This window comes from Coregonus clupeaformis, chromosome 14 (genome assembly GCF_020615455.1).
Source record: "Coregonus clupeaformis isolate EN_2021a chromosome 14, ASM2061545v1, whole genome shotgun sequence".
Taxonomy (NCBI): domain Eukaryota; kingdom Metazoa; phylum Chordata; class Actinopteri; order Salmoniformes; family Salmonidae; genus Coregonus; species Coregonus clupeaformis.
In genome coordinates this window covers 927,297-943,794 of record NC_059205.1, presented here as the reverse complement: position 1 = coordinate 943,794, position 16,498 = coordinate 927,297, and the positions used below count along the sequence as shown (strand labels likewise).

Below are 16,498 nucleotides of genomic sequence, written 5' to 3'. Positions count from 1 at the left end.
GGGCTATTGCAGTGTCGTTAGCTTAGCTCTGCTTTAGAAAGATTATACACTGCTCAAAAAAATAAAGGGAACACTAAAATAACACATCCTAGATCTGAATGAATGAAATAATCTTATTAAATACTTTTTTCTTTACATAGTTGAATGTGCTGACAACAAAATCACACTTTGATGTAATGTCCTTAAAACAAGTCAAAATGAGGCTCAGTAGTGTGTGTGGCCTCCACGTGCCTGTATGACCTCCCTACAATGCCTGGGCATGCTCCTGATGAGGTGGCGGATGGTCTCCTGAGGGATCTCCTCCCAGACCTGGACTAAAGCATCCGCCAACTCCTGGACAGTCTGTGGTGCAACGTGGCGTTGGTGGATGGAGCGAGACATGATGTCCCAGATGTGCTCAATTGGATTCAGGTCTGGGGAACGGGCTGGCCAGTCCATAGCATCAATGCCTTCCTCTTGCAGGAACTGCTGACACACTCCAGCCACATGAGGTCTAGCATTGTCTTGCATTAGGAGGAACCCAGGGCCAACCGCACCAGCATATGGTCTCACAAGGGGTCTGAGGATCTCATCTTGGTACCTAATGGCAGTCAGGCTACCTCTGGCGAGCACATGGAGGGCTGTGCGGCCCCCCAAAGAAATGCCACCCCACACCATGACTGACCCACCGCCAAACCGGTCATGCTGGAGGATGTTGCAGGCAGCATAATGTTCTCCACGGCGTCTCCAGACTCTGTCACGTCTGTCACATGTGCTCAGTGTGAACCTGCTTTCATCTGTGAAGAGCACAGGGCGCCAGTGGCGAATTTTCCAATCTTGGTGTTCTCTGGCAAATGCCAAACGTCCTGCACGGTGTTGGGCTGTAAGCCCAACCCCTAGCTGTGGACGTCGGGCCCTCATACCACCCTGACCGTTTGAGCAGACACATGCACATTTGTGGCCTGCTGGAGGTCATTTTGCAGGGCTCTGGCAGTGCTCCTCCTGCTCCTCCTTGCACAAAGGCGGAGGTAGCAGTCCTGCTGCTGGGTTGTTGCCCTCCTACGGCCTCCTCCACGTCTCCTGATGTACTGGCCTGTCTCCTGGTAGCGCCTCCATGCTCTGGACACTACGCTGACAGACACAGCAAACCTTCTTGCCACAGCTCGCATTGATGTGCCATCCTGGATGAGCTGCACTACCTGAGCCACTTGTGTGGGTTGTAGACTCCGTCTCATGCTACCACTAGAGTGAAAGCACCACCAGCATTCAAAAGTGACCAAAACATCAGCCAGGAAGCATAGGAACTGAGAAGTGATTGATTTCACAGAAGTGTGATTGACTTGGAGTTACATTGTGTTGTTTAAGTGTTCCCTTTATTTTTTTGAGCAGTGTACTAAAATCAGTCACATCATTGGTTGAGAGAACAGCCGTGCATTAGGTTAAATGTGATTAATCTGTCCAAACAAGAATGAGTTCAGCTGAATCGCTGCAAAACTGTTTACGGTTTACAAGTCAAGTTGTCTGTCCAATCAGCGGTCTCTCATAAATGATGGGAAAGGGGCAGGTGCGGTTTTAGACACATGAACCAATGTGGCGCGCTTCCGTATATATGGCCAAATTATTTTATTTTTTTGTCATTTAGCAAAATATGTTTGTCTTGTTATTATAATTTCAGGCTTCGCCCTCATTACAGGTAAACTGTCAAATTGTACAAATGCTGTGATTCCTTATAACCATGAGGGGTTCTCATGTGGAATTGCAAAGATTAATGTAGCCTAAATAAAGATGAGATTGTAGTTACATAATAAATCAATAAAAATTGCCTTCCAGGTTTCTATTTTATGGCACTCAATTGCAGAAATTACGCTACAGAAATGATTGTAAATGAAGATGTTTCCATAATTTAATGATTTCTAATGAATAGCTTTTGTTTTACATGGAAATGCTAAACAAATATTGGACTTCCATTGTAGCCTAGGCTAACCTAGTTTTCAATTAGTGAGAGTTAATATATTACCCTGTTTAATTTACAGTTGATCATGGCACAGCCTAGTATTATAAATTGCTCGGTTGGTTGAGCAGGGCACCTGTAACGCCGGATGAGTCTGATTGATTCCTGGGACCACCCACATGTAAAATGTATGCACTCATGACTGTAACACGCTTTGGATAAAAGTGTCTGCTAAATGCCACATTATATTATTACATTTACCAGACGCTCTTATCCAGAGCAACTTACAGTTAGTGAATACATTTTTTTTATTTTTTTATACTGGCCCCCATGGGAATCGAACCCACAACCCTGGCGTTGCAAACGCCATGCTCTATCAACTGAGCTACATCCCTGCCGGCCATTCCCTCCCCTACCCTGGACGACACTGGGCCAATTGTGCGCCGCCCATGAGTCTCCCCGGTCGCGGCCGGCTGCGACAGAGCCTGGATTCGAACCAGGATCTCTAGTGGCACAGTTAGCACTGCGATGCAGTGCCTTAGACCACTGCGCCACTCAGAGTACATTATATTATTATTATGTCAAGGTGAAATAAATAAAATGTTGAATCGTAATAAGATAATGTGTAGAGGATGTCGCTTACATTCCTTGATAAATTATTATTTATCGTTCTAAAACCTGCTCGTGAGGTTAGTTCAGGCACAAACCGCAGCTGAAACACAAATTGCTCGAACACTAAATGGTACATAAGTGATTTCTGAAATCAAGGTGAGAGGTAGGTTGGCTCTAAAGTGCAGGTGCTGGGGAAGGACCGCCTTATTTAGCTTAATCCCCTAAAACGTGGATTTCAACCTCTTTTGAAGGCTAAACTAAATACACTAAATACACACCCCCCAGATTATAAGAGTACATGGCCATTGAGGCCAGATTGTTCATCAAGATATTCAAGCATTCATAGATGACAAGCAGGGTCAAATAATAATCACAGTGGTTGTAGAGGGTGCAACAGGTCAATACCTCAGGAGTAAATGTCAGTTGGCTTTTCATAGCCAAGCATTCAGAGAGAGAGTCAAAAACAGCAGGTCCGGGACAAGGTAGCACGTCCGGTGAACAGGTCAGGGTTCCGTAGCCGCAGGCAGAACAGTTGAAACTGGAGCAGTAGCACGACCAGGTGGACTGGGGAAACCAGGATTCATCAGGCCAGGTAGTCCTGAGGCATGGTCCTAGGGCTCAGGTCCTCCGGGAGGGGAGGGAGAGAGGGAGAGAGAGTGAATTAGAGGGAGCAAACTTCAATTCACAGAGGACACCAGATATAACAGACTGACCCTAGCCCCCCGGCACACAGACTATTGCAGCATAGATACTGGAGTGAACGGATGATCTCCGCATGTGTATTTCCCACCGTAAAGCATGGAGGAGGAGGTGTTATGGTGTGGGGGTGCTTTGCTGGTGACACTGTCTGTGATTTATTTAGAATTCAAGGCACACTTAACCAGCATGGCTACCACAGCATTCTGCAGCGATACGCCATCCCATCTGGTTTAGTGGGCTTAGTGGGGCTATCATTTGTTTTTCAACAGGACAATGACCCAACACACCTCCAGGCTGTGTAAGGGCTATTTTACCAAGAAAGAGAGTGATGGAGTGCTGCATCAGATGACCTGGCCTTCACAATCCCCCGACCTCAACCCAATTGAGATGGTTTGGGATGAGTTGAACGGCAGAGTGAAGGAAAAACAGCCAACAAGTGCTCAGCATATGTGGGAACTGTACCATTCGATCCAGATGATATGACTTGATCTATTCTGTCACCGCACGGCACAACAGGACATTTCCATTAAACTTTTTTGAGTTTTACACCTGTCTGTTTTGATCACTGAAATCAAACGCACTTCACCTGATTTCAATGGGCCATTCTCTTCTTATGACACCAACTCGTGCACACGTTAGCTTGTCTGGTATACGTGACATGGCAGAAAAACCATCCATTCCACTCACTCACACTGGAGAGAATTCAGGAATGGTGAGTGGTGACTCTATTGTCTCTGGTGTTCAACCTGCGCTCTATGGTCCATGTTGTATGGCATCATCGCATGGCCTTTGTTCCCCACGAAGCTAATAAAGCCTTCTACAGAATACCACATGAAGTCTTGACAGTACTCTTGACAGTACTCACTGGACCGTCTAGTATGTTTCTGTGGCTAAGAAGACCACACCCAGAGACAGGAGTCGTGCTCAGACATCTCCAGGGTGGTCAATTCAGGACATGTGTTGAAATTTAAACACTTTAACACTTAAAATACCAGTTAATTTTTTCAATTCATTAATCAGATTTCAGTTAATTCCTTCATTGACTGTATTTGAATCAAACATATCCCAACTATGGCCTTTTCAAAAACAGGCTATACTGAACATTCCTTTGGCTCTTCTCCAGTCTGTCATATTAAATGGATACTTTGGGATTTTGGCACTCACTCACTCCCTCACTCACTCACTCACTCACTCACTCACTCACTCACTCACTCACTCACTCACTCACTCACTCACTCACTCACTCACTCACTCACTCATGCACACACACTACACACTCACACATACAAAAAGAGGAGGTAGAAGCATCTCCAGTCAGATTTTGTCCAGTCAGACGAAGTACCGGTGGCGGTGTGTGCTTGGGGATGGGGTGGGCAAGCCAGCACTCGATGGAGTTTTCCTGAGAGGGCTCCAATGCTGAGTCAGCAAAAAAAGAACAACCAGCAGCCACACACAAAGAGCCCCAATCCACCAACCTGAGCCAGTCCCACTGTCACAATAACAACACAAACACCACATGGGAACAATAAGCCCCTCTGCTTTCCAGAAGCCCAGGCCACAATAAAGAGCCATGCGCCCAGAGACACAACAGGTCACCGAACAGATTCTTAAGCCCATCAACGATGTCCATGCAGGGTGACTAGCCTAGCCTTCTGACACACCCCCACACCCCCACACCCACACGCTCCCACTCTATCCCATCTCATACCCGCATTCTCCAAGAACAAGGGCCATGCCTCTGCCGAGACGTCGATCCTCCTTCCTGAGCCAACCTGCCGCCAAGGAGCGCCCAGGTAGCGCCAACACCAGGGTTGGCACCACAGGCATCAGCAATGCCCCCCGGGGTGTCTTTGTCGGGACGGCCCCCATGGTTGCCGCCTCCAGCATGGGCACGCGTGTGTCGCGACGCGCCCTAGGCATCAGCAGTGTGTTCCTGCAGGGGCTGAGGACCACGGTCGCGCCTGTGATGCCCCACGGGGCCGGGACCAGTGGCAGGCAACACCCCGGGGGCGCTGAGAGCCTCAACGGATGCCTGATGGAGTACAGGGATAAGGTGCGAGCCCTGGAGCAGCTCAACCAGCAGCTGGAGGAGCAGATCAAACACTGCCTGGATCGTAAGTCATCCAGCGCCGGAGCCTGGGGCCCCCTCAGACAGGAATGGGAGGACGTCTACAGACATGTAAGTAAGGAAGAACGAGAGAGAGAGAGAGAGAGAGAGAGAGAGAGAGAGAGAGAGAGAGAGAGAGAGGGAGAGAGGGAGAGAGAGAGAGATGGAAGAGGGATTTGAAAATGAAGAGAGGGTACAGACTGGTAAGAGGGGGGGTGAGAGAGGGGGAAGAGAGAGAGGGAGGAGAGCGGTAGAGAAGGGAGGACCTCTGAAGACAGGTAAGAAAGGAAGGATGAGAAGGAGAGGATGATGGGAAGAGAGGGTACGGACAGGTAGGATGGGAGAGAGAGAGGGAGGAGAGGGGTGAAGAAGGACAGGGAAGATATCTACAGACGGGTAAAGAAGAGAGGGAGTTGTTGGAATTGTTCGCAAGGTTGATAAATCAAATCAAAGTTTATTTGTCACATGCGCAGAATACAACAGTAGACTGTTGAAAAACACATGAGAAATAAAACACACGAATGTAAGCTATATACAAGTCCATTACCTGTACCATATCCTGGAATTAAGTTAAGAAGCTCCTGCTGAGGCTTCAGTGATGCAGCATTATACTGTTCTATACCTGCCACCTGATGCCAGTGATGCAGCATTCTTCTGTTCTATACCTGCCACCTGATGACAGTGATGCAGCATTCTACTGTTCTATACCTGCCACCTGATGACAGTGATGCAGCATTCTCCTGTTCTATACCTGCCACCTGATGACAGTGATGCAGCATTATACTGTTCTATACCTGCCACCTGATGACAGTGATGCAGCATTCTTCCGTTCTATACCTGCCACCTGATGACAGTGATGCAGCATTCTACTGTTCTATACCTGCCACCTGATGACAGTGATGCAGCATTCTCCTGTTCTATACCTGCCACCTGATGACAGTGATGCAGCATTATACTGTTCTATACCTGCCACCTGATGACAGTGATGCAGCATTCTTCCGTTCTATACCTGCCACCTGATGACAGTGATGCAGCATTCTACTGTTCTATACCTGCCACCTGATGACAGTGATGCAGCATTCTACTGTTCTATACCTGCCACCTGATGACAGTGATGCAGCATTCTACTGTTCTATACCTGCCACCTGATGACAGTGATGCAGCATTCTACTGTTCTATACCTGCCACCTGATGACAGTGATGCAGCATTCTACTGTTCTATACCTGCCACCTGATGACAGTGATGCAACATTCTACTGTTCTATACCTGCCACCTGATGACAGTGATGCAGCATTATACTGTTCTATACCTGCCACCTGATGACAGTGATGCAGCATTCTACTGTTCTATACCTGCCACCTGATGACAGTGATGCAGCATTCTACTGTTCTATACCTGCCACCTGATGACAGTGATGCAGCATTCTACTGTTCTATACCTGCCACCTGATGACAGTGATGCAGCATTCTACTGTTCTATACCTGCCACCTGATGACAGTGATGCAGCATTCTACTGTTCTATACCTGCCACCTGATGACAGTGATGCAGCATTCTACTGTTCTATACCTGCCACCTGATGACAGTGGTGCAGCATTCTACTGTTCTATACCTGCCACCTGATGACAGTGATCCAGCATTATACTGTTCTATACCTGCCACCTGATGACAGTGATGCAGCATTATACTGTTCTATACCTGCCACCTGATGACAGTGATGCAGCATTCTACTGTTCTATACCTGCCACCTGATGACAGTGATGCAGCATTATACTGTTCTATACCTGCCACCTGATGACAGTGATGCAGCATTCTTCTGTTCTATACCTGCCACCTGATGACAATGATGCAGCATTCTACTGTTCTATACCTGCCACCTGATGACAGTGATGCAGCATTCTACTGTTCTATACCTGCCACCTGATGACAGTGATGCAGCATTCTACTGTTCTATACCTGCCACCTGATGACAGTGATGCAGCATTCTACTGTTCTATACCTGCCACCTGATGACAGTGATGCAGCATTCTACTGTTCTATACCTGCCACCTGATGACAGTGATGCAGCATTCTACTGTTCTATACCTGCCACCTGATGACAGTGATGCAGCATTCTACTGTTCTATACCTGCCACCTGATGACAGTGATGCAGCATTATACTGTTCTATACCTGCCACCTGATGACAGTGATGCAGCATTCTACTGTTCTATACCTGCCACCTGATGACAGTGATGCAGCATTCTACTGTTCTATACCTGCCACCTGATGACAGTGATGCAGCATTCTACTGTTCTATACCGGCCACCTGATGACAGTGATGCAGCATTATACTGTTCTATACCTGCCACCTGATGACATTAGGTTGAAGCACTGATTGAGTGGGTGGTCGGAGCTGGAGATTGTGGCAGGCTTTGCATTGGATAGTGCTTTAATTTAGGGGAGTCTAACCTCGATGCAGTGTTTCTGGGCCTGTTTGCATAAAACATCTTAAGCGTTTCCCTTATGGAATAATTTTCCCTCACCTAAAGGAACTGTTTAAGGGTGTTGCATAGAGCCCCTCAAACATTTCCTTAGGTAAAGACATCATTTAAGGGTTTTATGGTAGTTTGAAGGCATGTAAGGCAGAAAGAGTCTCTGGTTACCATGGAGATGACCTGATTCACTGACTGAAAGTCTCTTCAAAAGAGATCACAAAATAGATTCATTCAAGACACACATTGATTCTGATTTAAAGTTAAGGAAACTTTAAGGGAAAGATATGGGGGAAATTAACTAAGATGTTTTATACAACCGGGCCCAGCGGATCCTTAATTGTTTATTGCGCTGTGAGACTATTAGCATGTTGAAGTATAACAGATGCTTCCATAGATGAGGCATATTGCATTATGATGCATTATGATGCCATTATGATGCATTATGATGCCATTATGATGCATTATGATGCCATTATGATGCCATTATGATGCCATTATGATGCCATTATGATGCATTATGATGCCATTATGATGCATTATGATGCCATTATGATGCATTATGATGCCATTATGATGCATTATGATGCCATTATGATGCCATTATGATGCATTATGATGCCATTATGATGCCATTATAACACACTAAGATTTGATACAGGCATGTGTGAGGCATCAGGCATCAGTGATGTAGTGGTATAGAAAATAGGTGGGTAAACGCTGATCACCGTTCGCGGTGAATAAATGAACACTCCCTATATTTTCAACGTGGTTTTCAGCGACAGGTGGGTAAATGTTTGCGCAATATAAACAAGGTGTGTATTCGGTGTTTACCTGCTTTAACCCTCCAATACACCACTGCTCAAAATGTCTGGTCTTGTTATCCTCCCATAAGGATCCTGATTAAATAAGACATTTTGAGTCCGTTGAAGATAATAATAATATATAATAATAATATGCCATTTAGCAGACGCTTTTATCCAAAGCGACTTACAGTCGTGCGTGCATACATTTTTGTGCATGGGTGGTCCCGGGGATCGAACCCACTACCTTGGCGTTACAAGCGCCGTGCTCTACCAGCTGAGCTACAGAGGACCACAGATATCATAAGCATTATATTAAGACATTATAAAGGTGTGTATAATTAAGCAACAAGGCCCGAGGGGGTGTGGTATATGGCCAATATACCACGGCTAAGGGCCGTTCTTTCGCACGACGCAACGTGCCTAGATACAGACCTTAGCCGTGGTATATTGGCCATATACCACAAACCCCCGAGGTGCCTTATTGCTATTATAAACTGGTTACAAACGTAATTAGAGCAGTAAAAATAAATGTTTTGTCATACCCGTGGTATACAGTCTAATATACCATGGCTGTCAGCCAATCAGCATTCAGGGCTTGAACCACCCAGTATATAATGTCTCATATACCACGGCTTTCAGCCAATCAGCATCCAGGGCTCAAATGACCCAGTTTATAACAAGTAATAGTGCTTTATACATGCATGCAGAACACCCATTTATGGAAAAATGCACCCTAAGTTGGACTTCAGAGCATCTGTTGCCCTGTAGTGGATAGACTGACAATTTGCTAAATTGACCCCACAGGTTAGTGAGTCCATCCTTCACACTGCCAGGCTAATGCTGCAGACAGAGAATGTGCAGGCCAACGCTGAGGACTTCAAGGACCGGTGAGCATCCTCTCTCCTCGCATCCTCTCTCTTCGCATCCTCGCCTCCTCGCCTCCTTGCATCCTCTCTCATCCCCTCACATCCTCTCTCCTCACCTCCTTCGCAAAACGTCAGAACCTGGAGAGTCGAGGAGAAGATCACCTTGACTTTCGACTTTCCCTCTGTCTCCGTTTCCTTCTGTGGTCCTGTAGGTATGAGGATGAGCAGCCCTTCAGGAAGGCGGTGGAGGAGGAGATCGGCTCTCTGTACAAGGTGATTGACGATGCCAACATGACCAAGTCGGACCTGGAGAGCCAGATGGACAGCATGAGGGCTGAGCTTCGGGACCTGGCCTGCAGCCATGAGGAAGTGGGTCCAGCATAAAACAATAAAGCACATAAACCAGATAATCCACTCAGAATACAAGCTGATGGGATTTTACTCACTTAGAATCCACAAGACAATTTTCGGATATTCATTTAGTTGACTTACCCAGCATAGGAATAAATACGGTATGAAACCCTAACTGAATTGAAACCCTAACTGCTAACATTTTCCACTGACAATCATTTCGCCTCCATAGAGTGAGAGCCTACACCTCATCGAGCTAATGATCTCAAATCAAGATCATTAGTTGATTTATATGAACCCGGTGTGTTAGTGTTGCGTTCTGCTGCCCCCTACAGGACGTGAGGGTGCTCTACAAGCAGATGGTAGGCGGCGAGGTGGACGAGCCGGACACTCCCATTGAGACCAATCTGGACCAGATACTGGCTTACATTCGCTCCCACTGGGAAAGAGTCATCGAGAAGAACCGTGCCGAGACCGATGCCTACCTGGAATACAAGGTAAGTTCATACTGTAGGTCCTCATGTGTACAATCTATAACACCTGAATAACAGGGGGGGGAAACAACCATTTACTTTTAATAGATTAAGGTGTACTTGACATTTATTTACATGTCTGTCAGTTGTTTATCTAGTCTGAGGTCAGCTTGAGGTTTATTGTGTTTACTAAAGGGGCCAGTCAAAACAAATGAAACACACCTGCTCTTTGATGTAGATTGACGGCTGTACATTTGTGTGTGTGTGTGTGTATATGTGTGTGTGTATATGTGTGCGAGTGCGTGTGTGTATATATGCGCGTGTGTGTGTGTGTGTGTGAGTTCAGCAGGCAGAGAGTGTGGGCAGTAATCTGAGTCGTGAGGAGGAGGAGCTCGAGAGTCTGAAGACGGAGTGTAACGATGCTGGCTGTAAGATCCAGAGTCTGCAGGCCCAAACTGAGTCCATCAGAGCACTGGTACATACATATCGTGATGCTGGCTGTAAGATCCAGGGGAGGCTGGGGGGTTGGAGGTGTCAACCGCTTCGAAGTCAGCACACCTCCCGCTCTCAAAGATTGATATATTGTGGACATTTCCATCTTCATAAATATTTGTTGCTGTTTTGTGCGATATGAAGCGTGTTTCTTTGTGGTTATTAACGGTTGAATTCTGGCCTGAGCCTTCACGTTGTTCTTATTGCTCCAACAGAAGCGCGGTCTGGCCTGAGCCTTCACGTTGTTCTTATTGCTCCAACAGAAGCGCGGTTTGGAGAACTCGCTGAACGACGCCACGCATTGGCACGACATCGAGCTGCAGAACCTGGCATCCGTCATTGGCAAGCTGGAGTCGGAGCTGGGCGACGTCCGCGGCGACGTCGAACAGCAGCGCCGCGACTATGAGACGTTGCTGGGCAACAAAATGCGTCTGGAGCTGGAGATCGGCACCTACCACTGCATCTTGGATGGGGAGGAGAGACGCTACCACCCTTCCATGTGAGTAGGGTTAGGGTAGCTAACCTCAAAGGTAACCTATCAAAGAAGAAGATTAATAGCCGAGCAGGCAAAATTTGACACATGACGTGGTAAATACATCATTTTCATTTGTGTTTATGCTATGATTGCAAGGTGAACTCCACGCAATGTATTCCAATGGGTGAGATAGCATGACCTCTTTTGACACAGTGTTCCTCTCAACAGGTGCACAGGTGCATCAGAGCCAGAGGGGAAACAAACCCTCCTTCCTCCCCATTCAGAGCCCTCCGGTAGCCCAGAACTCCAAGGTAAAGTCTACAGCCCTGTTCAAAACACGAGGAGGTACAAGGCACTCTTCATGATATCGAAATGCCTCTATTGTGGTGGCAAGTTCAATGGAGCAATATCTTAACTCAGACTTGTTTTTTGGAATGTGAAGCATTCGTCAGGGAGAACAGCTTGTTGAGAGATAATTGACAGAGGCATTTCATCTCTTGCTTAAGCATAAATCCACACACCTGCAGGCACACTCACATTCCCACCTTCCTTCATACTATTTTAATATATATATTTATTACGCATTTTTTTCAAGTCCTTCATACTATTTCGGTATAATTAACTACTTATTATTCATTTTTTTGTCTTCTCAGGCTCCAACACATCTAGTCCCTAGTGGAAGGACTGAGGACCATTTGGTCATTAACGCCAATGAACGTGAAGCTCTCACCCCGTTGTTCTCCAGGGTCTCTGTGCAAAGTTTCATTTTGGAAACCATGTTCTCACTACAGAGTTGAATAAAATCTAAACCTCTGTAAGAAAGCGTCTGGACCTCTTTTTTTCCAACTAGTCCTCTATTCAAATAGATTGGGGTTAGAGTGGGATTTTTTCCTTTTGGGGGCAGTGCCTTCAGAAAGTATTCACACCCCTTGACTTTTTCCACATTTTGTTTGGTTACACAGCCTGATTTTAAAATGAATTAAATAGAGATTTTTTGGGGGGTCCTGGTCCCCATAATGTCAAAGTGGAATTATGTTTTTCGAAATGTTTACAAGTTATTTAAAAATGAAAAGCTGAAATGTCTTGAGTCAGTAAGTAGTCAACCCCTTTGTTATGGCAAGCCTAAATAAGTTCAGGAGTAAAAATGTGCTTAACAAGTCACATAATAAGTTGCATTTACTCACTCTGTGTGCAATAATAGTGTTTAACATGATTTTTTTTATGACTACCTCATCTTTGTGCCCCACACATACAATTTCCTGTAAGGTCCCTCAGTCGAGCAGTGAATTTTAAACACAGATTCAACCACAAACACCAGGGAGGTTTTCCAATGCCTCGTAAAGAAGGGCACCTATTGGTAGACAGTAGACATTGAATGTCCCTTTGAGCATGGTGAAGTTATTAATTACATTTTGAATGGTGAATCAATACACCCAGTCACTACAATGATACAGGTGTCCTTTCGAACTCAATTGCCAGAGAGGAAGGAAACCGCTCAGGGATTTCACCATGAGGCCAATGGTGACTTTAACAGTTACAGAGTTTAATGGCTGTGATAGAAAACTGAGGATGGATCAACTACATTATAGTAACTCCCTAATACTAACCTAACTGACAGTGAAAAGAAGGGAGTCTGCACAGAATAAAAATATTCCAAAACATGTATCCTGTTTGCAACAAGGCATATACTACCCACCATTGTGACCTGTATGCTCTCGTTGGCTGGCCCTCACTGCATATTCGTCGCCAAACCCACTGGCTCCAGGTCATCTATAAATCACTGCTAGGCAAGGTGCACCCATGACCAGCTCGGAAACCGGATTGCATAGCGGAGAAGGTACGGTGGGATTCGAAATGGTCGGTGATCTGTTTGTTAACTTGGCTTTCAAAAACTTTCGAAAGGCAGGGCAGGATGGATATAGGTCTGTAACAGTTTGGATCTAGAGTGTCACCCCCTTTGAAGAGGGGGATGACCTCGGCAGCTTTCCAATCTCTGGGGATCTCAGACGTTAGGAAAGAGAGATTGAACAGGCTAGTAATAGGGGTTGCGACAATTTCGGCAGCTAATTTTAGAAAGAAAGGGTCCAGATTGTCTAGCCCAGCTGATTTGTAGGGGTCCAGATTTTTCAGCTCTTTCAGAACATCAGCTGTCTGAATTTGTGTAAAGGAGAAGCATGGGGGGGGCATGGGCAAGTTGCAGCGGAGGGTGCAGAGCTGGTGGCCGGGGTAGTGGTAGCCAGGTGGAAAGCATGGCCAGCCGTAGCAAAATGCTTGTTGAAATTCTCGATTATTGTAGATTTATCGGTGATGACAGTGTTTCCTAGCCTCAGTGCAGTGGGCAGTTGGGAGGAGGTGCTCTTATTCTCCATGGACTTTACAGTGTCCCAAAACTTTTGGGAGTTAGAGCTACAGGATGCACATTTCTGTTTGAAAAAGCTAGCCTTTGCTTTCCTAACTGATTGTGTATATTGGTTCCTGACTTCCCTGAAAAGTTGCATATCGCGGGGGCTGTTCGATGCCAATGCAGTACGCCACAGGATGTTTTTGTGCTGGTCAAGGGCAGTCAAGTCTGAGGAGAACCAGGGGCTATATCTGTTCTTAGTTCTGAATTTTTTGAATGGGGCATGCTTATTTAAGATTGATAGGAAAGCACTTTTAAAGAACAACCAGGCATCCTCTACTGACGGAATGAGGTCAATTTCCATCCAGGATACCCGGGCCAGGACAATTAGAAAGGCCTGCTTGCTAAAGTGTTTTAGGGAGCGTTTGACAGTGATGAGGGGTGGTCGTTTGACCGCGGACCCATTACGGACGCAGGCAATAAGGCAGTGATCGCTGAGATCCTGGTTGAAGACAGCGGAGGTGTATTTAGAGGGTACATTTGTCAGGATGATATCTATGAGGGTGCCCATGTTTACAGATTTTGGGTTGTACCTGGTAGGTTCGTTGATAATTTGTGTGAGATTGAGGGCATCTAGTTTAGATTGTAGGTTGGCCGGGGTGTTAAGCATATCCCAGTTTAGGTCACCAAGCAGTACGAACTCTGAGGATAGATGCGGGGCAATCAGTTCACATATGGTGTCCAGGGCACAGCTCGGGGCTGAGGGGAGTCTGTAGCAAGCGGAGGTTCTCCTTCCAGCAGGACAATGACCCTAAGCATACTGCTAAAGCAACACTCGAGTGGTTTAAGGGGAAACATTTAAATGTCTTGGAATGGCCTAGTCAAAGCCCAGACCTCAATCCAATTGAGAATCTGTGGTATGACAAAGATTGCTGTACACCAGCAGAACCCATCCAACTTGAAGGAGCTGGAGCAGTTTTGCCTTGAAGAATGGGCAAAAATCCCAGTGGCTAGATGTGCCAAGCTTATAAAGACATACCCCAAGAGACTTTCAGCTGTAATTGCTGCAAAAGGGGGGTGAATAGTTATGCACGCTCAAGTTTTCTGTTTTTTTGTCTTAGTTATTGTTTCTTTCACCCAAAAAAATATGTTGCATCTTCAAAGTGGTAGGCATGTTGTGTATATCAAATGATACAAATCCCCCCAAAAATCCATTTTAATTCCAGGTTGTAAGGCAACAAAATAGGAAAAATGCCAAGGGGGGTGAATACTTTTGCATGCCACTGTATGCTTGAAAATCAATGGCAAGACCTGACAATTGTTGTCTAGCAATTATCAACAACCAATCTGACAGAGCTTGAAGAATTTTGAAAATAATAAATGGGCAAATGTTGCACAATCCAGGTGTGGAAAGCTCTTAGAGACTTACCCAGAGAGACTCACAGCTGTTAGTCGCTGCTAAAGGTGATTCTAACATGTATTGACTCAGGGGGTTGAATAATTATCTAATCAAGATATACAGTGCATTCGGAAAGTATTCAGACCCCTTCACTTTTTCCACATTTTGTTACATTACAGCCTTATTCTAAAATGGATTGAATATTGTTTTTCACATCAATCTACACATAATACCCCATAATGACAAACGCAAAAACAGTTTGTGTGTGTGCACATTTATAAAAAATAAAATTAAAATAAAAAGGAAATATCACATTTAAATAAGTATTCAGACCCTACTTGGTACTTTGTTGAAACACCTTTGGCAGCGATTACAGCCTCAAGTCTTCTTGGGTATGACGCTACAAATTTGGCACACCTGTATTTGGGGAGTTTCTCCCATTCTTTTCTGCAGTTCCTCTCAAGCTCTGTCAGGTTGGATGGGGAGCATCGCTGCACAGCGATTTTCAGGTCTCTCCAGAGATGTTCAATCGGGTTCAAAATATGCAAAGTCTACCCCTTGTTTTTAGATAGGAAGTGTATATAAGATTGGCAGAACGAAAACTTAAAGGGGAAATCTTCAGTTTAAACAAGTGCCACACCGCCACTCTTCCCCCAAACAGCTGGAGAAATGCAACCACTCTCAAATTCATAGAGCTATGGATGCAAGGACTGACCATCCATGAGATCAAAATGATGGTTTTAACCATGTTTTGAGGCTATAGTCTACAGTGTTTGTTTACTCCATGGTTTGTAAACAATTTAATTGTAAAACAAGCTTATATTTTTGGTTCTGATGGGGTACGACAGTTGAACTAAGCTCATGAGGCATTTATAAGTTATATTCTTCAAAAATCAATAGTATAATTAATTGAAAAGTCCCAAAATGTACATACCAATCACAGATTGCCCCTTTAAGATCAGGTATTGGGGTCAAAATTAATTAGGGTTAAACCTGGAATCCGTACTTGGTGAAACTGCCAGGCCTGTTTGCGATATTACTTCAACAAATAAGTTACTTTAAACAATGAACAGTGTTTGCTTCCCTCTGACATCATTGCACGTAATTGCATAAAACAGCAGAGTGTGTACTGAAAAGTATTTTTTTTTACGATGCTGGATGCTCTGCGCCTCAGTTTAATCTATAAAACATTAACAAATGCTCTGGGGCGAACAGTGGCGCTGTTTCACCTTATGCGGATTTCGGCTTTAAGGTCAGGTTTAGGAACAAGGGTTAGGTATAGTTTTAGTGAGGTTAAGGTTAGGGTTAACCTTGACTGCTAAAGCCAGTCCTCCCAGTGCAATTTGTAGATAGATGTATTTGGTTACGGGTTATATGTATTTGCTGTTGTTATGATTCAATGTTGTCATGCCATGTATTTCAAAAACTGCCGCAAACCAATATAGAAGACTGCACTAACAATTCCAATGTTCCTC

The 16,498-nt window shown here is 45.2% G+C and overlaps 1 protein-coding gene across 2 annotated transcripts; it reads left to right on the top strand.

Annotated features, from left to right (window-relative positions):
• Positions 1–4,499: 4,499 nt before the first annotated feature.
• LOC121580586 (phakinin-like) lies at positions 4,500–12,081 on the top strand. 2 transcript variants are annotated; one of them, XM_041895547.2, is made up of 8 exons: positions 4,502–5,420; positions 9,431–9,513; positions 9,705–9,861; positions 10,179–10,340; positions 10,663–10,791; positions 11,072–11,307; positions 11,512–11,594; positions 11,937–12,081. In XM_041895547.2, exons 1-8 carry the CDS (start codon positions 4,974–4,976, stop codon positions 11,957–11,959), a joined length of 1,320 nt encoding a protein of 439 aa, XP_041751481.2. In that variant the 5' UTR covers positions 4,502–4,973; the 3' UTR covers positions 11,960–12,081. The 2 variants fall into 2 exon arrangements, with proteins under 2 accessions (XP_041751482.1, XP_041751481.2); XM_041895548.2 differs by lacking the exon at positions 11,937–12,081 and having other exon boundaries at positions 4,500–5,420; positions 11,072–11,338; positions 11,512–11,595.
• Positions 12,082–16,498: the final 4,417 nt, after the last annotated feature.